The sequence below is a fragment of the Suricata suricatta genome, chromosome 14, assembly GCF_006229205.1.
Source record: "Suricata suricatta isolate VVHF042 chromosome 14, meerkat_22Aug2017_6uvM2_HiC, whole genome shotgun sequence".
Lineage (NCBI taxonomy): Eukaryota > Metazoa > Chordata > Mammalia > Carnivora > Herpestidae > Suricata > Suricata suricatta.
The window spans coordinates 37674070-37702067 of record NC_043713.1 but is presented as its reverse complement, the minus strand read 5'-3'; the positions used below and the strand labels follow the sequence as shown (position 1 = coordinate 37702067).

Here is a 27998-nt window from a genome sequence, read left to right as displayed (position 1 = left end):
AAAGCCTTTGCTCAGATCCTGGCCCCTCCCTTTATTAAGGAAGAACCTTGGGAAAGTCATTTCATAGCTCTGAGACTCACAAAATAGGTTTCAATCATATTAGGAAAAAAGCAAGTGGTGTCCAGGCATTATTATTTTTTAATTGGGGCAAATGCAATTAATTTTTCCACAAAACTGAAAAACAGATCTCAGAGGACAACGTAAGGAGTAAACGGAGATTACAATGAAGCTCCAGAAGGACTAAGTAAGTGGTAGCTATTGTTATTAGTTGATGTTAAATAATTTAATAAATGAATGATTTTTCAAGACTAATCAGGGGCGCCTGGGTGGCTCAGTTGGTTAAGCATCCGGCTTCGGCTCGGTCATGATCTCATGGTTCATGGGTTCGAGCCCCACATTGGGCTCTGTGCTGACAGCTAGCTCAGAGCCTGGAGCCTGCTTTGGATTCTGTGTCTCTTTCTCTCTCTGTCCCTCCCCTTATCACGCTCTGTCTCTGTCTCTCAAAAATAAATAAATGTAAAAAAAAAAGACTAAACAATACAGTTTCTATCAATAATATCTATAGTCAAAGCACTTCCTCCTTGCCCTCTAATTCTTTTGATATGGTGGGTAAGTCTGAAATACATATCAGTTCTTACTGATATGTCAAGTATTTAAAAAGAATTGTTAGTTTCCAGCTTTATAGGCTAAAAGGAATGCTCAGGTTTTGTTTATGTTTTCCCTTTCTGCTATTAAGCTTTCTCTTTTCTTCTGATTTGTGGACTAACTACAAATAAACTTGAAAAATGCTTTGAAGGCCTCTAGCATTGGAGAAACTGAATACACACTTAAAGCAGTTTCCTTCCGAAATGAGATGCTTTCTTTTTTTCCTTTCAACTTGGAGCACCCCTCTTTTGAGTTGCAAGCAGGTGCTTCAGACGAAAGCGCAGTGATTCTGTCCTTGGAGCACCTTTAATTTTAAATCAGACCAAAGAGCGCCAGCCTTCAAGGAAGACTAACCGCTGAACACACTCAGAGCATTTCCAGTATTATAAAGGTAAATGATTTTCTTGAGTATATACTCCTTTGACATTAATAATACAATTTGCTCCCACATGTATTAAAAGCCCACCAAGACTAATTCAAATATTAAAATTAAATTGGTCTTTGCTTTCAGGCATTTTTCAGTGGAAGAAGAAATATGTTTTTTTTAAAACAAGAAATGCATTGAATTCTCACTGATACTACCAATTCAAATACAAGATTATGGGAATTCTTGCTTAAACGTATTGCCTTTACGTCTATATATACTTTGCCCCTTGCTAAAAATCCCAACTTTCACTGACATCAACATAATTATAAATTTGCTTTAAACCACAATACATAGCCAACAGATCCCAAATAATAATATGGTTATTGAAAATAATTTAAGGTTTTATCATAGGCATTCATGCTGTGGAATCAAATTATGGCTTTTGAGATCCCTTGGAAAAGTTCCACTGTGTGGGGGCAATGCCAACCACTCATGAAACAGATATGGTTCCTTGGCATCATTTTCTTTTGATATCAGGAATTCTTAGTCAGTTTGGCTTATAATTATGTATTTAAATTGTTCAATGTTAAATGTTTAAAACAAAATATAAAAACCAACTATGCTTCCAGAATTCTGGTTTATATTCCTTTCCCCATACAGTTCTCCCCCATTTCTGCTTCTATATAAACTTTAAAAAACTATTTAAAAAAAATATATATAAACTATATTATTATATGCTTTAATGAATATTAGTATACTGTAGGTACTTTTCACCACTTGGAGTATATAAAAAGATTTTTCATCATTTTTATAGCTGTGTATTATTCTCTTATTTGGATGCACTCAAAATGAGTCAATGAACCACCAATTGATAGGTATTCTTATTGTGGACATTTTTATTGGTAATCCTTTTTTCTTGCATTTATAAATAACACTACAATGAATAGCCTTCTGCATATATCTTTTTGTATTTTTGCCCATATATCTTTGAGGTAAATTCCTAATAAGAGGTTCCCGAAGAGACTGCTGGACTGAATGGTATTTAAGTTTTCTAGATACTGCCAAATTCCACCCCAAGTTTTTACATTTTTACAAGCTAGGCATGAGAGTCATCATTTCCCTCACAGCCTTGTCAAGAGAATATTGTGTAAACATTCGGGTTTTTGCTAATCTTCATTTCTCTTTATTAGAAGTGACTGGGGTTGAGTAATTTTACCCATATTTAAGGGACATTTGCATTGCTTTCTTTGGGAATTGTGAGTTCATTTTGTAGCCTTATTTTTTAATATATAATTTTGGGTATTTCTTCATAGAAGAACTTCATGTCTTAGATTATTAACCTTTTGTATAGGTAGCTAATAATGTTACAGATTTATGATTTATTTTTACTTTGCACATAGTGTTTTTGTCATGCAAAAGTGTGTGTGTGTGTGTGTGTGTGTGTGTGCGCGCGTGTGCATGTACATGCATAATGAAACTTATTTTTTCCCTAAATTTTAAGTATAGTTTAGGAAAGCTTTTCCTACGACCCAGTAATAAGAGATTCACCCACATATTTTATTCCTTTTATGTTACATATTTGCAATTCATTTTGATATATAAGCTCAAGAAATTCCTAACAATTTACGAAGAATAAGCCAGCGTGAGCTGGCCCCAAGACACGGTTCAGTGCCGTGGAGCATGGAGAGCCTCTGGTTGTTTCCACGTGTTGTTTCCATGTGTATGTTCTTAGGTTTACCGTGTGTGTTTTATCAAGCAAAGCTCCTGGTGCCCCATATTTTCCAATCAAAAAGCCTCTTTGAACACTGAGAAAATATGTCATTATTCTTGGTGAATAGTGCATTACAGCTTTGGGGGAAGAATGTATAACTATATAATAATTTTTTTTTTTACTGTTTCACTAGTTGAGATTTGTTGAGTACAAAATAGCAATTATTCAGTTGCGTAACAGTGCTGCCATTTTCTGAAACAGCAACAGAATAGGGACCTATCCTTGCAAGGAGGCACATATTCTGTATTAAATGGTCTTGTTTTTAGCAGATTGGCATGCACTTTTCACAGCATATTTATTTTCTTCTCTCAGATTTAGAGAATTTGCTATCCCCAAATAGACAGAAAAAACACAATAAATAGTAAAGACTCACCACTACTGGAAGCATCATTCAGATTGAGCAGTCCCCCTCCTAGACCTCTGTAACTATGGTAACTGTAGGTCCCATTTCCGTTGATGTACAACACCTCTTGGGAGCCCGAAACAGCTGAGGTTGAGTAAGTGGCCTGGGCCGCCTCTGGTTTGCATTGTTTGTCAGCCGGGGCAGATTCGTCCTGCAGTGACAAGGACATTCCATTATTTGTCAAATCACTGTGCCACTTCACCTTGACCAGGACTATCTCACCATTATCTACAGGTCGGCATGGAAGAAGAAAAAAAATATATGTATCTGGTCAACATTAAGTCGGCATATATGCATGTTTTCAACAATTTGGCTATGAACTAAAAAAAAAAATAACAATGTGAGACAGATTGGAGATGGAGCAAAATTTGCAAGCTATTTCCAAATAGATTTAAAGTTACATGAAGAGAGTTGTTCACAATAGCCCAGGAGTGAAAGCAACCTATATATATAAAATTATCACATATAATAATACAATAATATGCTATATTATCCTATATATTACATATATATTGTTCCACAGTAGAACATAGACAGATCTTATATATTCAGCTTAAGCTTATTAAATGACTAATGCTTATCATAAAATTGATAGGTGAATCTATGATGTTTACCCATGGGTATTTTTTACATATATAACTTCTCTTTTCTATAAAGAAATAGATTTTTAACTATGCTCCATGGAAATGTAAGGCTTCTGGGGGGAAAATGTGTCAGAGTTTTCCTGAGACTGTGGGCCAAGGACACAAAGATGTGCCATTATGCCGTGTTCTTCTTCTTTACCCAGACCGGGCCTTCTTTATTTAGTGTACATTCATAAAATCACTACATCTAAAGCATTATGAAAACCGCTGGGTTGTGTGAAGTACTCTTTCTGTAAAGACATGTAGCCACTGAAACTCTGAAAGAAGGCAGAATATTCAACATGTCAAAGCAATTTTGGGGTCCTTGGGAAGGGGCTAGCCTCAAACGATTCCACTGCTTGCATAACTTCCCAGTTTCTTGATTGAAATTACTTGGGCAACATGATAAAATTTGAGTTTCTAGTTTGGCAAAATTGGTGGCCTTTCTGTTTCTCTGTGTTTGAAAAGTGACAATAAAACACACTCATAGGAAAGGAGCTTCTTAATGACTAGTAAAAAGAGAGAGAAGACATTGTCTCCACAATATTTGCTCATTGATTCTCTGTAGGATAGAATTAGTTTGTATTATTAAACATGCTATTTTTAAAACTTGCCTTAGTCTTTCATTATTAACTGTTATTCCAAACCACAGTAACTGCACGGGGCAGGCAGATAATTAATTCCATTAATAATCAAAACAGGACTTGTAGGGAGCCATTTGTGTTCAAACACAGATTTGCATTATTAATGTCCTTGGCAGTCCGCTATAATATTGAGAAATAAAACATATGAAAGCCCCAATAAAATCTGGTCTGCAGGATCTTTTGGGCAAAAGTTTAATATAAAGTTAATTTGTGTTTTTCTTATGACCAATTGCTGATACTGGTTTCAAAGAAGCATAGATTTTAATGACATAAAAAAATAAATATCCCCCAGAGTCACATTTTATCTCTGTAAGCAACTTTTAATTATTATTAGTTCCCAAACTTCTCAAGGAGGACAGCTTGCCTCTGGGTTGCTATGAAGATTATTTTAAAAACAGAATAATATTAATATTTTATAAGACTGCATATTTAGGCAGTGAAATACATTTCATTCATCAAAAATCAGGCAAAATCTTCTCCTGGCTTTTATGAGACATATTTAAAATTTTCTTTTTAAAATTCCATAAAAATAAGATAGCGTCAGTGATTTAATGACTGCCAGTAGTGAACTAATAATGCAGTGTTGCTTTGATTCAGATTTCTTTGATTAAAAATATATAACAAATTAATGAAATGCTTATAGTAACTTCTATAATTAGGCTTTGACCATATCAATAAATACAGCATTGATGTATAGAAGTATGCACATTTCACAAAATAAAGGCTTGAAATAGGATGTGTGATGACTTAGAGATGGAGGGCAGGACTAGGAATAATTTGACATTGTCACTGTCTTTGGGAAAACTGGTTTGTACTATTTTGTACCTTATCCTCAGAAATTGGACAGAGACAAACTTCAGTTTGCAGAACCTGACCAGTACTTGGGCCATACAGTTCGAATTTCTAACTAAGTGCAGATGTCTGAGGAATCCTTTACTCAAGTACTTTAGATAGACACTTTTTTTTTCGTATAGTTTATCGTCAAATTGGTTTCCATATAACACCCAGTGCTCTTCCCCACAAGTGCCCTCCTCCATCACCATCACCACTTTCCCTTTCTCCCTCCTCTCTGCTTCAGCCCTCAGTTCGTTTTCAATATTCAAGAGTCTCTCATGATTTGCAACCCTCCCTCTCCTAACTCTTTTCCCCCCTTCCTCTCCCCATGGTCCTCTGTTAGGTTCCTCCTATTAGACCTCTGAGTGAAAACATATGGTATCTGCCCTTCTCTGCCTGACTTATTTTGCTTAGCATGACTCCCTCTAGGTCCATCCACTTTGCTACAAATGGCCAGTTAGACACTTTTAAAAAATGAAATTTGATTGACTCAAATTTTTGACAATAGATTAATGTTAATTGTCTTTATTATATCTCCCAAGAATTCCATGTTTTCTAAGACTATATCTTCTACCATAGATTGTTTATTGTATGTTTTCATTAAGTTTTCTCTATCGAGAGTTAGAAATTTCCAATAAAATACACTGCTAGATTTCATAATCCAGATACCTTTCCTCTTTTTGCCTTTACTTTACATCATTATAGCAATTAGAATTTGCAAGGCAATGTTGCATCAATATTGAGTTACGTTTTTAGTTCATCATTGGTCAGGGAACTTGTGATCCACCTTTTTGAGGTGAAAAAACTTGCACAGACTTCAAAGAAGCTTATCACTGCAAAATTGTAAACACATGGATATTTCAGGCATCAATTTGCCTAAGCTTTCTACAAGATTTTTACTGGATTTCTCCTATCTTTACATGTTCTTTGTAGTCTATATGACAGAAGCATTTTTCCTTAAGTTACAGCTCTAAATTTTTCCTTTGCTTTATTAGTACAGAAGGGGCAAGAGAGTACAATTTATTTCACATATAAACTACTGGAAAACATCTCTACTTTCTAAAAGCTTCTCTTCTTCCATTTGATAGCAAGTGTTCCAGAACTAAGTACATTGCCAAGAGTTTCTGGGTAAATTCATAAAAGATCTGAGAGAATCAAGGCTTCCATTTAAACTGCTTAGAAGAAAAAAAGGCAGTCTGCACTTAAAGCAAATGTACTTATTATTCGAGATGATGATAAGTGATTGACAATGCCATCGACAACACACACACACACATACACACAGTAACACTCATGGAGTCATTTATTTTGTTTAGTTAGGAGCATTCCATACAATCTCCTCCCCTTGTTGGCCATACAAATAATTAAGATGCCAGTACAGAAGACCGTTCTTTGCAAAGATGCTCCCAAACCCACTAAAATAATAAGAAAAAAACATCTTTTGATCAAACCCAAGTAGCCGAATGATAAGATGTGAAATAACAAAGAACTTAGATTGTGTTTCTAACTTGAAAATCTATAACCACAGCAAGATAGCTATTTCTCAGAGTTTTTTCAAACTCTTAGAATAATAGGTTATTATGTTAACAAACTCTCTTCATAGCATTATTTACACACACACACACACACACACACACACACTCACATGATTTTACAAACAATAAAGATTTGAAAACTATTGGCTTAAATAGAACACAAAATAAATACAGTCCCCAACCCAATAAGTATAGATATTGGTTGGCAAGAATGGCAAGAAGTAACCAAGTATGTTGTGAAGTCATCTGCTCTAAAATTCTTCCTAATGGCCATAAAGTTTTATTAACAAAAATAAAAGTACAGACTTAGCATTTAAAAAATTTCAACTTTGGGGCAGCTGAAAGCTAAGTTGATTGTGTGTCTGACTCTTGATTTCAGCCCAGGTCATGGTCTCACAGTTCATGGGATTGAGCCTTACAGTGGGCTCTGTGCTGACAGCCTGGAGCCTTCTAGTGATTCTCTCTCTCCCCCTCTCTCTGCCCTTCCCCTGCTTACATGCACATGTGCTCTCTAACAAACATGAAAATAATTTTAACTTTAAATGTAACAGTCTGCCATTTAATTATTGACCAAAACAATCAAATTTAAAAATATCTTTTTCTATAGGCTTCTAACATTCAACTTTGAGTTCCTTTGTTAATATGACCATAATGAAATTTAAAAGTAATGTACTTTTGAAGTAGTAAAATTGGATTGCAGATACAAATTTTTGATCACTGATTTTTTTTTCTTTGAGAGAGATAAGGGGTGGAGGGTGGAGAGAGAGGAAGAGAGAAAGATTTCCAAACAAGTTCCAAGTGCAGAGACCCATGTGGGGCTTGAACCCGTGAACCGTGAGATCATGACCTGAGCTTAAGCCAAATGCTGATGTGACTGAGCCATTCAAGTGCACCAATCACTGATTTTATATGCATATTATAGTATTTTTGACCTTCAGAAAAATAAATTTTAACAAAGCAATACCAAATTGGCATCTTAAATATTAAATTTTAATATATTTTTGGAATCAAAAATATTTTTCCTAATCATACGATATTTTTGTTTCTCCTGAGATTTTTCTCCTCCTGAGTTTTTAAAATATTTAAAAAATCCACATTTATAACAACTCGAAACATCTTTAAAACCATACCTTCATTTGCAACTTGGGATCTACTGATTAAAAGGAAAAAGAACTTCCTTAAATTGTTTTTTCTTAAACCCCTTTAACATCATATTCTCTTTTGGTAAGATGCAATACTCTACCTGGTGATTCCAGGGCAGCCATGGTTTCACATACTGCTGATGTAACTATCATACTCAAATTCTGACTTCCAAAATCAGCCTTCTTTCTGAGGCTCATGCCTGAACAACAGGAAATGCAGGCACATCAGATTTAATATCTTGAAATTAATGTTTTCTTTCCTCCAGATACCTCTTGTAAAAATTTTTAATTAAGAAACAAAACAACACCTGTTCTATCTCCCCTGTATCTTGTTCTAGTTAACGCATCACGCCAACATTTTTTTCTTCTACACTGGGTTTCTCTCAAACAACACCCAAGTCCTCTCAGCTCCACCTTTGAAAGGACTCTCACTGGCATACATCTGAGAAGCACTCATTGAGAATACACAATTCACAGCCCCGGAAGCTCTCCTCTGGGCTAATGTGATAACCTTCTGACCAGAGTTTCCTCCTTGACCTCTTGTCCACATCTCAAACCTATCTTTTAAAATGATTTATCATGTTGATTTCTCTTTAAAGACTGAGATTTCTTTTTTCTTAGAGAACAAAACCCAGAGCTCCTGGCATCCAAAGCTCTTCAGAGTTTGAGAACAATCTTGGCAGCCACATTTTCTGTCGCTTCCTCCTGTAACACTCTATATGCTGGTCATAACCTAAGGTGGAAAAAAAGGGTAATATTCAGAGCCGTCTAAATGTGCCATGGGGCACTGATATATAGGAATGTTCTCATAATTATTATTTTCTTTTTACAGAAAATCAGCTCCTGGTTTCATTGATCTGTTATATGATTTTTTTTAATTTCTGTATCTTTTATTTCTGCTCTAATCTTTATTATTTCCTTACTTCCACTGGTTTTAGGTTTTATTTGAATATTTTATGTATGATGATGGTTTGTTATCTAGTTTTTAATATCATTTGCAAAATTTTAACATATGTATCTAACCTTGAAGAACAAACTAAATTTTTTTTCTTAAAAGTTTTAAGTTTCTTTGGGTGATGGGGGGCACCCAGTTAAATGGCTGACTTTGGCTCAGGTCATGATCTCACTGTTCATGAGTTCGAGCTCTGTGTCAGGATCTGTGCTGACAGCTCAGAGCCTGGCACCTACTTCGGATTCTGTGCCTCCTTCTCTATCTCTGCCCTTTCCCGGCTCTCTCTCTCTCTCTCTCTCTCTCTCTCTCTCTCTCTCTCTCTTTCCCTCTCTCTCTCTCCCTCTCTCTCTCAAAAAACTGAGAAGTTAAAAAAATTAAAGTTTCTTTAAAGTTTTTTTGTTTTGCTTTTTGTGTGAAATCAGAAAGTGTTATATGAATAAAGCAGGCTTTGCTATGGCTTTCATCAAACTAAAAATGGAGAAACATAGTATTTTCCTTTTTCATATTCTACCCTAAATTCCAGAATAATAAAATATTTTTTCTCTCTAAATCTCTAATAATATTCCCCAACCACCACTGAACAAAAGAAACAAGGCCTATTTATCTGAAGTTCTTGTAGTTCTTCTGTATATAATTATCTTTATGAAAAAAATGCAAGAAGAGCAAATAGACTCTAAAAGATATCATAAGAGAGAACAAAGACTTCAATTGTATATAAATGAATTCTTCATTTCTCAAATTGCTACAGACCATAGATCTTGAACCAAATACCCTACAGAAGATGGGGAACCCAAAAAGATTGTCAAGACAATTATATTCAAACAATGAAAATTTCCCTCACAGCAAGAACCTAAACAAGATGGCTATGTCAAAATCCTTAGCTAATAAAACATTACAGCTCTCATAAAAATTCAGAATATTATAGTTGTAACCAAATTTAGAAAAAGTATTTTTAGCATTGAACCTTGAGAAGAACAGCGGAGGCATTAACATTTTTTAGAGCAGTTAACCATTAGCTACTATCTAAGAATCCTATGGACATGGTGGTATCAGAAGATTAAGGCTAACCTTTCACACTGCCCATCTAGGGTATGGTGCTGGGCAGCCTGAAGAGGTGCATTATTTTATCTACAATATAATCAAATCTGTGATATATAAAGGTGCCAAAGTCCAGCTCCAGCAGGTCCAGGGCTCCCTGAAGGATGGGCGGTGTCAGTGAAAGGGGACGGGATGAGAGAGCCACAAGTTTCTTTCTGATCACCAGGCAGCCATCTCTGCACAGACCTGAGAGTCAGCTTTATTTATGGTAAAAAAAAAATGTGTGGGGTACATCACAGAAGTGGCCTTAGACAATGATTTCTGATGACAAATTCCTTTGGCATCTAAAAATTTCCCAGAACATAGATTGGTGGAAGACTCGTGCATAATCTTTATCAATAGTGATTGACATAGGTGATTTAGATGCTTATCATATGGGAAAGGAAGCTATCTTCAGCATTCAAGTACAAGGCAATGTTTTTAGCATAGCAAAAGCAAAAGTAAGTTCTTTGGAAGCAGGCGTCAATAGCATGTTTTCTTGAGGGGAAGTAAAACAGGTTTCTCAGGAAATGTAATATTTGTGCTCTCATAATCACAAAAGAAGAAATTCCTATAAGTTCCTTCACAAGGTGCAATCTGCATATTTTAGAATAAGGGGACAAGTCACTCCCGATACCAGTCAGCAAGGTGCCTTGGGGGTCGGCGCTCAAGCAAAAGTAATTGAGTGGGAGTGGATATTGGTCACCATCTGACGGCAGGAGCCCACGCAAAACCTGCCTTAACCTCACAAGGAGTTTTCTCAACTTAGTGAGTTCAGAAATGGCTCCCAACATAACGGGGCTTCATAAAGGGATTTAATTAGTTCTTGGCAGTTCTAGACTGATATTTATTTTATTTTTTCCATATAGAATATCCATATATTATTGGCTAATGCTGAAAGAAACTAATAGGTATTAATGCTGTTGTGAATAATGTTTTAGTTCAAATTAAAATAATGTGTGTCACAGTAAAAGATGAGAGAAACAAACTTTAATTTCTGTGGATATCAGTTTTCCTAATATACAAGATTAAGCTGCGATTTATATTAAAACTGGTTAGATTCTTTGCCACAAATGGCTACGTAAGCATAAGTCAACAACTCAGGTTAAGAACTGTAAAAGGGACCCCTCAGAGACTATTTATTTATCCTGGATGTCAGTTACCCAAAATCTTCTCAGTATGGTCCTGGGAGCTTTCATCATTGGCTTGAGAAAATTAGACTGAACTAGAAAACAGAGATATGAAAAACACAATTAAAGTTAAAAAAAAAACTGGCCATGGCAGACAATTTTCATCTTTTCACGTTTCTTTTTGAGCAAACAGGGAAACTTGACTAATGATCTATTTCCACACTGCTGTTGGGAGGGAATCATAGATGATTTCAAAATTAGAAACAGGTGTGCCAGCATGGTTGGATGAGCAGAATGAAGAACAATCCCTTCCTAATGTCACTCTACATAATGGATTCCTTCATAGCTACTTTTGTTGAACATTATGTTCAATCATATAGTAAACATAATTCCATCCAAACTGTATCTTGAAGGAGCCACATAATTGAGATCTTAATTCCTACACATTGGAATAAAAGCTTGCAGGTTATTATAATTTAATTCAATCTGGGTGTAAAGATTACCCATCCATTTTGATATTTTAAGTATATTAATTATGAAATCCTCAAACTAATTAGAAAAGCCATCAAAGTGGCGATGCCTGAATCACTGAGTCATAGTGCTTTTATATTAATGTGAAATTAACTTTTAAAGGGAATATGCCTGAGACAACATGAAATGAACTGAAAATAATCTAGTGATGAATTTAACATGTGCTGCTTATGCCTGACCATGTATGGGTATGTGTACATGTAAACAAAACATTATGTTTTTTGTTCACATCCCTCTCCCGAATAGTATCACTTGTAACTTAGTTATGTAAAGTGCTCTGATCCGCCATATTGGCTGTGGCGGTAGGGTATAGAGTAAGAAAAGAAATAGCACTATTAGCATACTTCTTCATACTTCAGGTTTAAAGATTACAGTTTTATTTCCAACTGTGACGAAAAACTAAGTTTTGGTTCAAGAAGTCATTAATTTTTAGGAGTGCTCTAACTTCTCAAAAATATATACAAGCCAATCCATTAATGTCATCCATATCCTGAATCATTTTCAACTACTCACTGGACATAAATACCTGAATACCCCACATGTGCTTCCTAATCAGTCAAAATCATACTCTTTCTTCTCATACTTTTGCTTCTCCAGCCATAATTTGCTCTGCCTCCTGAATTTTTGATTTCTGTTCATGATACCTTCATTCAGTCTCCTGAGCTAGAGACCTGTGCCATATTGTACAGGCCCTCTTTTTATTATCTCATATACACAACACAGGATGAAATCTTATACAATTACTTAAAACCATGTTCTATTGAATGTCTTGTTTACTAGGCTACACATCCAGGTAGGTGCTTGAGATAGATAATCAGGCAAAATAGAATCCCTGACCTCAAGGGACCCATAGAGGTAGGCGAGGAGGGAGAGAATAGGTAAGAAGAAGACATGAAAACTATAATACATAATAAGTTCAGAAAGTGATAACCATGAATAATGAAAGAAAATATGGTGATGTGAAAGGATAATTAGTGATGGGTGTCCAAGAGGGAAAGCCTTTCTGAGAGAAGACATAAGTCAATAAGCTAAACATGATAGAAAAGAGGCAGTCATATGAAGATACAGGGGAAATGTGTGTGTGTGTGTGTGTGTGTGTGTGTGCACGCGCGTGCATGTGAACATTGCACACAGTCCATTCTGCACTTGACATGGAACATTCTTCATATCCAGAGATTTCTATCATCCCTGGGTTTTGTTTCATTATGTCACAGAAGTATTCACATTGCTTAGACTAGAGCTAGCTTCATAACAAAATATTTAAACAACACACATTTTTGCTACTGAACTAAACAGTCTTATTTCCTCCACTTAAGATGCACTCTCTAGAACCAGTATGAACCAGTATGAAGTTAGTTCGCTGGGCTCCTTGCTCTCTGGCTGCTAGGATTTTGTCAACTGGAAGCCCTTACATGCTTCAGAGGTTGAGAGATGACAGGATGTGGGTTTTCAGTCCCCAGAAGCCTTTCCTGGCCTGCTATGCTCTGGGGCGTCTGGGCTTCTCTGTTGCTGAATCTGGCACCGGTAACACAGCCACTCCCCAGGGCTTCAGTTTCTGTCTGGTTCTGCTAATAGTTCCCTTCCATTGCTTCTCTCACTTGCTAGTCCTAGATGATGCTTCATCATCTTCTTGATTTCCTTAGGTCATCTTACGCCTATGTAAATAGTCCCATTACTGAACAGTCTTCAATTACTCTTTGGAACGGGCTCTCTCCCCACTGCCGGGACCCAGATTGACTCAGTGCTGTTCACTACTGAGCCGACCACTGAACAGTGAGTGTACCTTCTTCTCTAAATGTTTATTCCCTTGGTATGTATTTTTCCCTTTGGTGTTGTTTGCATACCAAGCCACTATTTCTAATTGGTTAGTATCCTAAGCCACTACTACTCATTTCCCCCAAATTCTTTAACACAAATATAAATCCCTTAGAACAGTTTCCTTATCATCAGATCCATCTGGTGTCCCATCAGTTCTGTATTTCCCCTGGACACCTGTCTCCTGGAAGTCTTTATCTTCTTACTCTAATCTGGAAAGGTTACTCTCCAAGGCCTGCTCCATAGTGTCATTCCAGACATTCTTCCATCCCCTTTGATTTTGGAGCTCCTCTTCTTAGATCCCGTGATTTCCTCCTTGGTTTATATTGTTTCTGTGGAGAATATTCTCCAATAAATTTAAGAGGAAGATTATTGTAATATATATACACTGGAAAATTATTTTAAGATATTTTTATCCTGATAGTTGATTGATAATTTTGCTGATACAGAACTGTCTTCATAATTTTGTTGTTTTTACTCCCACATATTTTAGTATTGAGAACAGTTTTTGCTGGGTGATGTCCTTTGGCTTCCTAATTTTTTATATGTGCTTTTTAAATACTTCCTCCCTGAGCATTTATGATTTTCTTTTCCTCTCATAAGTTCTGAAAAATGTCATGGTAATGTGATCAACTCAGGTCTTGGTTTGCATTTACTGTCCTGATAATTTATAGGCTCTTTCATTCTGGTAATGCATGTTATTTAGTTCTCAAATTTTTTTATACATAATTTCTTCCTATCTTCTTTTTTCCTTGACTCTAATTAGCCAGGTGTTGGCCCTCCTAGATTGATCATCCTTTTTAAAAACTTTTCTCCATGGGGCACCTGAGTGGCTCAGTCACTTCTGAGTTTGGCTTAGGTCATAATCTTGTGGTTCATGGGTTCAAGCCCCAAATCAGGCTTCATGTGACAGTGCAAAGCCTGCTTGGGATTCTCTGTCTCCCTCTCTCTGCCTCCCTCTCTCTCTCAAAAATAAAATAAACACTTAAGAAAACTTCCTCCTTAACTTTCCATTCTATATCTAATTTTTTAAAGTTTCTGAATAATTTTTGAAATGGTCTTCCAATCCTTAAAGAAGTTTTGACTGTCATATATATTTTTCCTTTTCTAAGTGTCTGATTTTATTTAGTGTTCTTTTCCATGCATTCATTTCTTATTTCAAGGAAAAGCCTTTCTAAAACAAAACCTCTCTGAGGACATAGATTATGTTTCCTTCAAAGATTTCTTCTGTTCTTTGCTTTGCTTCTGAACTTTGAGTGCCAGGATTCATACAGTTTTATTCCTCTCTGGATCCTCAGTTTTTGAGAGAAGATTTCCAGTTTCCTGAAAGGAGAAAATTATTAGGTTGCCTCCATTCTTGGAGCTAAAATATGAAAAGGCCTGTGGCAGAGATATATAACCTTCAGTAAGAAGAATTTATTCTGCCCATTTTCAGTATATTTTTGCTGTTATACCTGGCTTGCGTGGGCTGAGAGCCTTTCTTCTGCTTCTATTTCTCTACAGATTACACCTCTCATCTCCAACAGGGGTGGGCAGAGGCAGAGATCTGCTAGTATTGGGCAGGGGTCCTAAGGTCTAAATACTTCTCAGACTGAACCAATTTTTCTATTTTCATATTCATGTTCTCCATTTTCTATAATACCTGGTGCCCTTAGTTCTCAGACCTTCATGGTTTACAAGGATTAAATGGCCTTTTTTTCTACTTGTATTTGCGTTTATTTTATGCAAAATTTATTCCTGGGCCGTAAGTTTTTGTTTCTTCAGTTTCTTCTGGGATATCATTTTCTTCTATGCAACATCCTCTTCTGGTTTAGAAACAACCTGTTCTTTTTCTGCAAGGATCATCTCACTGTGGCAGGAGGAGTTCATGTTGGGTTAATCCAATCATGAGCCTGGAAAGTTCTATGGTGAACTTTGGGGGCTTTGTTCAATGACCAGAGAATCTACATCTAAACCCTTAAGTTCAGTATCACCCTCTGTATTTTTAAGCATATGCAGTAAAAATTCAGCACTCTTTTTGGGCCACTGACCCTGTGTCCAGCCCCATTGCTTGGCCTGGGCACATGTACCAACTCTACCATTGTGGTGATGGACTGGCACACATTGTTTCTGCAAAGTGACATCCCTTCGGATACTTTCAGATACGCATACCTTTGATAGCCTGGGCAGGCTTCATGTGTATTCTTAAAGTGAACAGGAAGATTTGAACCTGGTGATTCAACCTGATTTTGTCAAGTTTTCAGGGTCAAGTGAGTAGCATGCCATTTTCAGAGATCACTTCAGGCTGCTTCCCTGAGAGGGATTCAGTGGCTTCTTACTGGCATCTCCCTATCATCATTTGCATGTCAGATTTCCATTTTCCAAAGTTGGATTAAAATCTCTCATCCTTGCCTGAAATCTCCTTCATTCTGTATCTCCTTATAAGATTCAACTCTTTATATTCATTTATAATTATTTTAGTGGGGCTTTGGAAGGAAGCAGAGATAAAGGCAAACATTTAATTTGCCATGTCAAAAGACATGTACACCTTCAAACTTTAATATATATAAGATTACAGGTAGGAAAACTTTGGGAAGTAACATTTAGGATTTGGATAGCTATATTAAGTGTATCTTTTAATCTAGGATTCTTGTCATTTGAAATGGTTTTAATACATCGTATGGCAAACTCTATCTGAAAGTTTTCTTTGATAGAAAAGGAAAACCTAAAATATGTGACTAGAAAAACCACACTGTTTCTATCATAAAGGCAATACAAGTCATTAAAGTTGAAAAATATTTTAAAATACTTTTTAAAGGGGGTAACAAACAACTCATAGTAAGCTTGCCTCATTTTCTTTGTGAAAAAACTTAAAATGCAGATCATGGTAATTTTCTAGATAAAGAACTAATCGTGTGACAAAATAAAGCAGAGTACGCTGAAAGATAGCATCGTGAGGATGGTTCATATCTTAACAGAATGACCCCATCTAGAGACAGATGAATGGACTAGTACAGCTAGAAGAGACGTTTTTAGACATGCCACAAATTTTTACCCTAAGCCTATGCCATTTGATATTTAAAGTGAGACACATAAGTATACTGATAGAATACTGAACAATTTGTGTAAGACGAAGAGATAGGATGCAAGATGTGAAGGAGGAGGAGGAAGGCTAAACAACATGCAAAGTGAACAGCAACAGCCTTTGGACAATTTCGTTACAGGCTGATATTTCATACGATGAAATCAACAGGGCTGAAAGTGTATCTTTACCCTTAAGTCTAAACTATTACCTATACACATAAAGTGAGGAAGAAATATTGTAACATTAGCACCTCTGAAAAAATGTACAGTTATAACTAACTTAAAACATTTGTTCAAATATTGAGGACACACAATGTGCAAGCCACTGTAGTTGTAATGAATGATAGAAAAGGACTGCTTGCTTCCCATGAGCTTACACATGAGCAGGTGAAACAGGTAACACTGTAGATTAATTGTAAGTGATTTAAGTATAACAAGAGATTAATATTAGATTGCATGTAATAGGGGACCTAAGTATAGATGAATGAGACAAAAATGATCTAATGCCATCTTAGGTTGCATTAATAAAAGTGTATAAATCCTGGAATGCTGACTTGCCTGCATTTAATTATTCCTTAAAGAATGACAGAGAGAATGAGAGAGAGAGAGAGAGAGAGAGAGAGATTACCAGATAATATTTATTGAGCACTTACTATATGCCAGAAACTGTGCTAATGGACTGCCATAATATCTTAATCCATATAACATCCCAGTGAATTATATATATTATTAAATTCCCATTTTACACATTGGAAAAACAGAGGCACAAAGGCTCTGACGTGGCTTATCCAAGGTGACACAGCGGTAAGTCCTGGAATTGAGATCTAAACGTAGGCACTCCGACTCCAAGGTCACAGGCTCACCCAATGCACTATGCTGAGCAAGTTGAACCTTCCTGACTGGTAGGTATCCCAGAAGTCACCATGACCTGAACCTGTCTAGGCAAGAAAAACCAGGTTTCTGGAAGACGTCAAAACTTTATAATGAACTTAAAGGAACAGGAGGCATTTAACTGGAGAAGAAAAAGTAAAATTCATATGCTCACTCACCGGGGAATCATCTTGATCAGACTGAGCATGTCAGGTACTGCTGGAGCTCTTTTGCCAATGGCAGAAAAATTATGCCCAAAGCAGATCTTACCCACTCAGTGTTCCACAGTTTAAGTTACTTTTGTTAGGCAATTAAGGCACAAAAGGCAAAAAAAAAAAATGTCCAGCTATATCATTTTAATATCAGTGTTTTTTATTTTAATGTGAAACAATGTGCACTAAAATTGAGAAATTTTTCAAATAAAAATATTCTGTTTTTATCTGTTTACTTAATAAACAGTACTTACGCTGATGGGTATGAATATTAAGATTCATTTTGGTATGCCTAGTACTAAATATATTTTTAGGTATGTTGTCAGATGTTTATAGGCAAAAACTCAAGCTTGTTTCTTTTAATCTTTTATAATTTGTTAACTGCCAGGGTGACTGGGTGGCTCAGTGAGGTGTCTGACTTTGGTTCAGGTCATGATCTCATTGCTCATGAGTTCAAGCCCCGCGTCAGTCTCTGTGCTGACAGCTCAGAGCCTGGAGCCTGCTTCGGATTCTGTGTCTCCCTCTCTCTCTGCTCCTTCCCAGCTTGCAAGTGCTCTCTCTGTCCTCAAAAATGAATAAATATTAATTTTTTTAACATGCTAAATGCCCTAAACTATAGCTTCAAGGACAAACAATATTCACTTAAACAGTACTTACTCTGACAGGTACTAAACATGATTTTTGCGGGGTGTGCCTAGTACTAGGTATATTTTTAGGTTTTTTTTTGTTTTCAGATGTTGATGGGAAAAACCTCAAACTGATTTTATAATCTTTTAAAATTTGCTAACTACCCTAAACTATAGCGTCAAGGACAAACAACATTCGATTATTAAAAAGGGGGTGTTTTAATTCTAAAATGGCTTTTAAAATAAAATTAAGTGAAGTGAAAAATAATGGAACCACACAAGGATATTTCATCAGGAACTTGGCATTATCTTCACTTCATAATTTCCCTTTGATGGGATTTGCTGTCTGTTTTAACCCAGGCGCTGTGCAGGAGGCTGGATTTGCTGATAAGCAGTTTTTTCATTACAGTACAAAATCAGCAAGGTGATTAATACTTTTAAATTTTCCGAAGCCTAAATTATGCAAATGAACTAGAACTTTCTTTCCTCCTTTTCTCTCCTTGGTGGGCCCTTCCTTGCAAAGGGAAGATAGGATACAGTCCTGTGTACCAACCAGAGAGTAGCAGGGAAAGCAGCTCCATTTCTGGTCAGCTGCTCATCCAGAGTTGCAGGAAAATGCTGCCAGGCCCTCATCTGTTTTGTCTCCTGGGGTGTTTGGGTGAACAAAAAGGTACAGTTCTATCTCCCCTGTGGAATCCATCTAAATAGGGTCTATTAAGCATTGGACAGCTTTTTGAGTACTGTAGAATAAAACGCTGTATAGGTATTTAACAACACCAATACCTAAAAACGTATGATCATCTCAAACTCTGTAGAAGGCTAATTAGAAATGCGAGCATCATTCTAATATGGGGTCTTCTGGGAGTTGCTTAATGAAGGCCGCCTCGCTCACTCCTTCCACAGCTGCACAGTATTTCATGAGCTGTGGGCTTTCAAGATGATTAATCCCAGGAATCCTTCATTTTAAGTGACTTAATTTAGTTACTTGTCTGCTTTATAAATGTCTCATAATTCTAGCCTAAGGGCTCTGGCCTCATTTTTTAAACTAAACATATCTTTGCTATGGCCAACCATAAATAATGTATTTACTTATTTGGGGGCCTACAGGCTTATCTTCCCGAATAACTTATTAGGCAACAGGCAACTCAGTTCAAAATGAACACGGATAGATTCACTTGGGGTAGGGAAAAAACCTGCCTAATTGTTTCCCCTTCATGTTTTGCACCAAGCAAGGGTGCTGGTTTCAAGTAGCTCACAGAAATCACACAGAAAGCTAGTGGTTTAAAAAGGCAGTAAACCTTTGGGAGCCTGGATGCTCAGTCGCTTAAGTGCCCGACTCTTGGTTTCAGCTCAGCTCATGATCTCAGAGTTGGTGAGTTCAAGCCCCGCATCAGATTCTGCTGATGGTGTGGAGCTTGCTTGGGATTCTCTCTCTCTCTCCCTCTTTCTCTGCCCCTCCTGCTCTCTCTCTTTCTCTCTCAAAAGAAAGAAACTTTAAAAATAAAAAGAAAGTAAACCTTAATCTAGTGGTTAAGGCAAGGTTATTAATTCCGCTTGAGTTTAATTTTTATTAGTATATTCTTACTGATATATATTCATATGTTCTTCATGTATTCTTACTGATATGTGCATTATTTCTACTAGACATCCAGTTGGATGTGTATCCACACCAGGGCAAAACTACATATTCTTCCATGCCAAAATACAGAAAAAGTGAAGTGCCAAATCTAAACAGTTTTCTTATTCCTATTCTTTTAACATTATTTTCTAGTCTACCATCAAAGTGTCTAGAGGAGATGGTATTTATGCATTTGTATAAATTGGGATGGGAAAACATCTAAAGACTATCTTATTTCTCATTCTAATTATTTTTTTCTTCAGAGGATTAGCAAAGCTTCAATTTTTACAGCAAGAATGTTGGCACATATGCTTGGGTCATAAAAGACTCAGCTAATATGTGGTAAATCAAAAGTCTTCTTAGACTTTTGATACCATAGGCAACACATCTGACTGCTTCTAGGTACTTGGAAAACTATATAAATGAGAGAGGGGGTCCGATTATAGCACAGGGGGAAGTTGTTGGGACAGTGGTAAATCCAAGAGCACATGGCCCCCTGAAAAAAGTTCAAATACAAACATTTTCAAGCAATGGTTAGGGTAAAAAAAACCCACATCTGTGGTCTGTTCCCCATTTGCCACCCTCCTACATGCTTTTGATATATACATAGGTTTACGGTACTGAGAAATGATTCAATTCATTTTAATTTTTATTTCTTTTCCAAATGGCTGGAGCAGGGCTCTCCTGATTTGTTGAAGCAAGTCATGTGTTACAGTGCAGTGGTAAGCTGTGTTATTCCTGGAAATACTTCTGAGACCTAATGAGCCTGTCCAGCTGAATGGGCCCCGTGCCCCCAGCCACAGCCCTGACTCCTCCGCTGGGCATCACGGGCAGCGGCTTCTGGGCTACTTGATACAAGAGCATCTAGCACATCGGGGTTTGAAGAACACGGGGCTCTGACGTGTCACAAGGACAGAGACCGGATCCTTCCCTCCTCCTGAGGGGTTGCTCAGAAAGGGATCAAATAAAGGAACTTGAGGCCAGACAGCCTGATGCGTATCCCCTCAGTTCCGTGCAGGGGAGAGTGGGGCTGGCAGAGTGCTGGCCTTCATGCCAAGATACACACAGCGTGTCAGAACCTGCCTTGAGTGGGCACGTCTATAAATAAATCATGTCAGATTTTCTACTGTGCTTTCAGTATTCAGAGAAGAGCAAAACAGTAAATACGGAATAAAAGAGAGCAATACATTGATGCATTAATTTTAGTTTGAGTTTTAGAACAGAATGTACACATTGAAAGCTTGCTCAGCACTTTTACAGCTAATGAATGGACAGTACTTTTTAAGAGACAGCTCGTTAATAATCGGTTTCCTCCTCATCATTAAGAAGCACTTATTACTGGTCTATTTATAGATGGTCTTGATTAGAGGTATGTCCATGACATGTACGTATGAATCACTTTGTCACTAAAGCAGAAAAAAACATTTAAATATACATTGTATTCCCATCTTATACTTAACAATTATTACAACTAAGCAAAATACTTGGGAAAAAACATGAGAGTAACATTTAAAAAAATTTTTTTTAATGTTTTTATTTATTTTTGATAGAGAGACAGAGCATGAGAGGGGGAGGGGCAGAGAGAGAAGGAGACACAGGACCGGAAGCAGGCTCCAGGCTCTGAGCTAGCTGTCAGCACAGAGCCTGACGCAGGGCTCGAACCCACGAACGTGAGATCTGACCTGAGCCGAAGTCGGATGCCTAACCGACCGAGCCACCTAGGCGCCCCAAGAGTAACATTAAAAAAAAAAAAAGAACAGCTTTTTCTGGATGTGGGGGTGTGAATTATGTAAACTACTTTTGTGGGTTTGACAGTAACAACATAATGGAGTATATGCTTGGCTACATTCATGAAAGAACAAAGCATGTCTCAATCAATAGGCAATTGGGCTATAGTCACCTTCCTTTTGTTGACTTTCAATGCTTATACTCTCCATACCTCTCATTGATGTAAGGTTATTAGAATTTCTTCATATTTTGATATAAAATTTTATTTTGGGGGCACTTGGATGGCTCAATCGGTTAAGCGTCTGACTTTGGCTCAGGTCATGATTTTGGCTCATGAGTTTGAGCCCTGTGTCAGGCTCTGTGCTGACAGCTCAGAGCCTGGAACCTGCTTTGGATTCTGTCTCTCCCTCTTTCTCTCTCTCTGCCTGTCCCCTGCTCCCACTCTGTCTCTGTGTCTCTCTCAAAAATAAACATTAAAATTAAAAAAAAAAAGTAATTTTGAATAAGAGTTTACCTATTTTATGTGTACTATGTGCATCTGCGGGGGAGAGAGAGAATATCTATGCCTGTCTCCTGATAATAAAACTCATATAATTAAAAAAACAACAAATATGTAGAAATATTAGCCCTACCTCAAATCTCTAAATAAGTAAAACTCAAAGATAATTTATACATTGTCCTCATTTGAATAGCATTGGAGGTAGTTAATATATTTTAGATACACTTTAAATTCTATGCCTCTAATAGTTCCATTGGTGAATTCTTATTAGGTATAATATCACCTCATGGACATAAAGCCATACATACATTCATCAAAAACTCGAATGCAAAAATTGGAGTTACCCCATTTGCTAAGAAAAAGGAATCAGCACTTGATTTGGAAAATTTTCTAGATCTCTTTGAAAAGGCAGGACAATCCTATGCTAAAGATTTTAAGTGTGACACATAAGTCCAAACAACTGTCTCGGCAGAGGCTAGGGACAGAGATGGGGTTATCCAGGAAAGGTATGTAAAGAACCTTCATGTCAAATAATGACTGACAAATGTTCCAAGAATATAAGCCAGCAGAAAACCCAAAAGCCTGAACTGGGATGGCATGAGAAAGAGGATTTGTACGGCAAAGGAAAGACGCAAGGACGAGAAGGACAGGGTGGAGTTGACGGAGGCCAGCTTACCAGACTCCCTGAGCTCAGGGTGCGGCGCCTCCAAGCGGAGATGCCAGGATCCTGGGGCTGCTGCCTGCAGGACAGAGCAGTGCACCACACATGGCTATTCTCAGGCCTTGAAATCTAATGGCATTTACCCTGCTGGGTTTTGGACTTCCCCAGGGTCTGTAACTTTGTTTTCCTTTACCATTTCTCCCTCTCGGGATGGGAATGTCTACCCTACGCCTGTCCTATCATTGTATTTTGGAAGCATCTAACATGTTTTCCAGGTTTCCCAGGTCTGCAGGTGGAGAGGGTTTTGCCCCAGGGTGGACCAAACTCAGTCTCACTCATACCAGATTTAGAGGATTTAGTAGATTTGAGACTTTTTGAGTTGATTACATTTAGGGGAGATTTTTGGATTCCGGACTGATAATGGAATGAGTTAAGACTTTTCATGAAGTTGCAATTGGTGATTGTAGTTTGCAAGTGGAAAAGACATAAATTTGATGAAGAGGGCAGACAGTGGACTGTTACAGGTTGTACTGTGTCCCCCCAAAATAAACGGTGAAGCCCTTACCCCTCATACATGCCAGTGTGAGCTCATTTGGAAATGGGGTCATTGCAGATGTAATCTAGTTGAGACTATACTGAATTCGGGTAGGACCTGATCCAGCATGACTGGTGTCTTTGAGAGAAAAGAAGAAATGCAGACACACAGGAAAGATGGACAGATGAAGACGGAGACAGTGATGGCTCCCACAAGCTAAGCTGAGGGATGCCTGGGGTTACCAGAAGCTGGGAGACAAAAGGGAAGATCCTCTTGTACAGGCTTTGGAGGGAATGTGGCCCCTCCTGATTTTGGACTTCCAGCCTCCAGAGATGTGATAAAATAAATTTCTGTTGTTTTAAGCTACCAAGTTAGTGTTACTTTGGGATGGCAGCCCTAGAAAACTAGCACAGCCCACTACTGTGAATACTGTTCTTTGGCTTTTCAGCATTTATCTCCCCCTCCCCATCCCCACCCTTTCAGTAACTGTGTCTGATTTTTCCCCTCCCACCCTTAGACCATGTGCTTGGCAGAGCTGACTACACTCATGGATCCCCAACTGAGCATGCGAACTATGCATTCTTCTGCTCTCTGGGCCTCAGCATGTACTTCAGGGATGAATGTGTAACCCAATCTCAGTCGGTGGGGAAGACGGGAAACTGGAGCTCTGCAGCCATTTTGCTGCCATGAGGGATAATCTGTCTAAGAAGCGCAACAGCAAAGATGGAGCAGAGCCAAGAGATCTCAGGGAGATCTGATTTACCTACAAGACAATAGACTCCATATTCTGGCCTTACAGCTAGAATTTTTAGTTGCCTGAGCTTAACAATTCCGTTTTGTTCACACCCGCCCTGACTAAATTTTCTAACACTTTGAAGTAAGAGATTTCTGGGTGTTAGATCTCCTAGTTCTTGGCACTGTCCTCCTTCAGTTCCTTTCACAGTCACTGAATGCCAGGCTCACTCTGTCCTGGGCCACTTCTCAACCTGAAAACGAAGTTAAGCTTTTGGTTTGGTGTTTTACGGAGTACTTCATGAATTAAATGCTTTGAAAATTCCCAATTCAAATTATTGTTTTTAAAAAAAAGTTCATCAGGTTTCCTCATCTCTAAATGTGCACTACCTTGAATACTTCTCATACCTAAGACTTGGTTTTGCGGGCTGTGTCTGACCCTCAGTCAGTTGTAGCTCAGTGGCCTGAAAGAGGAGTTAAATGTCACTTAACTTTATCTCGGCGGAAATAGTACTAAAGAGTCTCTCTCTTCATATTATAATATATGGATTTGGATTAGATTAGCTATACCTTCATTTTTTGTACCCTAAGGTGAATATATTGTATGTTTTAAAACACATTCTTAAAGCTAAGTTCATTATAATAAACTATATTTCAGTATAGTGAGCATATATATGCTCACATATTCTGTGTCCAAAGTATGCTTCCCAGCTTTTTTAGAAAACTCCAATTTCCAACTTGATTCATGACAGAGACAAAATTCAGTTTTGACTCTAAATCTTTGATTCAGTTTATATTTTTTAGTTTATTATGCATGCATTCTTCTGTAATTTCTGAAGTACTGGTTTGTAATTATTATGGAGTCAATATATTATAATGATTTTCCTCAAGCTTTGAGAAAAACCAAATGTTACGGTTCAGATTATATTTCTATTTTTCTTTTGTCCATAACGTTGCTTATATTTTCATCAGGTCAAAAAACTGAGTGAAAAATTTAATTTTCCAATTTCTCCTTAAAGGTGGAGATATATATTGATTGAGAGAGAAAAAAGAGCCTCATTGTTGTGGTTGTGCTCCTTTTTTTATTCTTTCCTGATGCCTATTCTATCATCACATAAGTTCATGGTTTAGAAAATATTTAGAGGATTTTTTTTAAGGTCATGGTTTAGAATATGCAGGTTCTCCATTGATTGTGGATAGGATTAGGATTTTTATGTTTTAGGCAGAATCATCCAAGATTATCATACATCTTCCTTGCCATTGGAAAGAAATCATATTTTTGCTAAAAATTATGTAATTATCAATAGTATATCTGAGTGTTTAGGGGTTATGCATGCATTAATATAACTATTTATAAAATATGATTGCCTAATGATATATAACTTAATGTTACTATTAAGACCAGTTTTAGAAAGACATGTCCACATTTAATACAAAATCTAGTCTAATAAACCAAACAGTGCCATTTTCAAAACTTAAATGAATACCCCACTAACAATCCCAAAGCCGCTCTTACAAACATATTGACAGACACCCTCTCCTTTATGTAGATATGATTACGTGGGTACCCATCTTTTTATACATGACTTGGAGTCGCTTTCTTTCATGTCTAAGACAGAGATAAAGGGGTGCATGCATATATTTGTGAGTAATCAAAGAGTAAATGAGGACACAAATTTACTAAGTATAGACACAGCATATATAGCTTTAAAAAACAGCTACCTTGAGTTTAGCACCCACACCTTTCTTTCGTTAGCAACACTCTGAAATACCTTCTCCCCGAGGAACAGCACCTAGATACACGGTGTCTACTTATGGTGCTGGATGGTGCTGCCATTCATCCCAAAGGCCTGTGGTTGTCATTGCCCTTAAACATGGACTTCCTAACACATGAGGACTTACAAACTAGACAAGCACCAGGTAAAGGAGAAAGACGGGCACCCCTAAGGAATGCAAGACGCCCTTGTACATGCGCGTTCTAATGTGTTCCGGTTAGGGCGGCACTTCCCCCAGAGCCTGCAGCAGCACATGCGCCCAGCGGCTCTCTTCAGCCTGCTGCTATGACAACTCTCAGGGGCAAATGTCAGGTCAGCTCCCAGCATCTGTGTCTTGCTATAATTGCTTTGTCAGAAAGCTAATGGCTGCCTTCTTTTTCTCACCGAACAGTTAAAAGCAACAGGGCCCGCAGAACTAAATGTTGAGACATTCTTTATCCTCTCCCCAGCTTACATGTTTGGTTCCTTTCATGTAATATTTTTGATTTTCCCCATTTGGTGCTAACACTGTGTGTACTAGGCTGTCAGACAACGTTTCAAATTGTAGTATTAACTCTAGTGATTACTGCTCTGTCAGGCTACATATTACCACGGTCGGGCCTGAGCGTTCTATTGTGTTAGCAGGCATCTCATTAAAAGGCTCTTTCCTTCCCTAAAACCAAACTTTTGCCATGCTACATCAAGCCACATATGGATATTGATTGAGTGCATAAACTCATCCCAGTATATAACTAGGTTTATCTCTGAGGCTCAAAGTCACGAAAAGCCAAAGCCATTTTAATCCTACAGAGTGATGCATAATTACAGAGTCAGTATTCCAAAAGACATCTAGAGCCCTGCGAGGGTTAGCCAGGTATATAATCAAGCAGTACAGTATTTTGGGTTGATAGTAGTTGCTACACAGAGAAGAGGAAAATGACTTGGTTTCATGTGCTGATTTGATCCCGGAGGTGCTACTTCAAACCAATGCACTTTGAGATGGGTACAGATAAGCACAGGTGTGGAGCTGGAGCTGACAAGGAGCCTGAGCAAAGGCCCTGGGGTGGAAAGAATGAGGATGTCTTCACAGGACTGAGAATCTGGCTCTACATTCACATACCTCTAAATCCTCAAAATTTCACATATATGGAAAGAAAACAGGAACAAGAACGAGGGGCTACACTTACCTGTGTGATTCTGAGTCATGAATAATAGGGATGATGTGTATACCTCACTGAGTTTGAGAAGAAAATTAAAGGGAGAAAATTTATGTGAATTCAACATTGAGGTATAAGAGAACACACAAACATTAGTATAATTATGCGTGATGTTCTTCACAACTATGTCCTGAGTATTTCCCTAGTGGGGATGATACCATATGTGGTAAAGAACTTAGAATTTAAACCTGAATCTGGATATTTGAAATGGTTTCAATAAATGTTGTTCTCTGAATAAGAATTACCCAATAAATAGTAGTTTAAGAAGTTCACGTAAAACGCTACAGAAAAGGTTCCATATTTTTAAAAGCCTCACATGCATATCATTTATAAAGAATTTAAGAAAATACACTAAAAACAGGACAATTCCCTAGAAAGGAAAATTTCCTCACACACATGGAGACAAGGCTTGACAACTCCATTGGACTTCTCAAACTTGCTTCATAAGCAATAATAATAAAGGGTAGAAAAATGCAATTCCATTAAACTAATGTGATCTTCTGAGTTCCAAATCTAAAGTAGTATTCAAATTTTTGCATGTTATAAATGTAGGATGGCATAAAGAGTTGAAATTTATGAAGCATTCTGATTTTCATTACTCAGAACATTACCCTGAAATAAAAAGGGAGCTAAACTCTTTGTACTTTATTGGTCTTTTTTTTTCTTTTTAAAGAGAAATTCTGCTTCTGGTGAAATATGGAAAAATCACTGGAGAAAGGAAGAAAGATGGAAGGGAGGAAGAAAAGAAAATCTAACCTGAAATTAACTTTCCCAGGCCTGTTGCTTTCATAAAATAAATTTATTAAACTAAGTGGTCTATAAGGTTCTCTGGAGCATTGTTTTTTTATTTTCTTATTGTTTATTTTTGAGACAGAGAGCACAAGCAGGGGAGGTGCAGAGAGAGGGAGACGCAGAATCCCAAGCAGGCTCCAGGCTCTGAGCTGTCAGCACAGAGTCCAATGCGGGGCTTGAACCCACGAACCATGAGATCATGACTTGAGGCAAAGTCAGACA

General features: G+C 37.4%; 1 protein-coding gene and 1 long non-coding RNA gene across 7 annotated transcripts in view; one reads left to right on the top strand and one right to left on the bottom strand.

The window, feature by feature from the left end:
• NOL4 (nucleolar protein 4) overlaps positions 1-27998 on the bottom strand; it is a 401348-nt gene that overhangs the window by 51446 nt on the left and 321904 nt on the right. For all 5 annotated transcript variants that reach the window (XM_029922697.1, XM_029922696.1, XM_029922698.1 and 2 more), the window contains one exon: positions 3157-3337. In XM_029922697.1, the coding sequence (XP_029778557.1) occupies positions 3157-3337 (181 nt within the window). The remainder of the gene's footprint in view (positions 1-3156; positions 3338-27998) is intronic.
• LOC115278256 lies at positions 49-27801 on the top strand. 2 transcript variants are annotated; one of them, XR_003902782.1, is made up of 4 exons: positions 49-244; positions 884-1036; positions 18601-18664; positions 20536-21051. It is a non-coding gene; the product is annotated as an uncharacterized LOC115278256 (long non-coding RNA). The 2 variants fall into 2 exon arrangements; XR_003902781.1 differs by lacking the exons at positions 18601-18664; positions 20536-21051 and adding an exon at positions 27658-27801.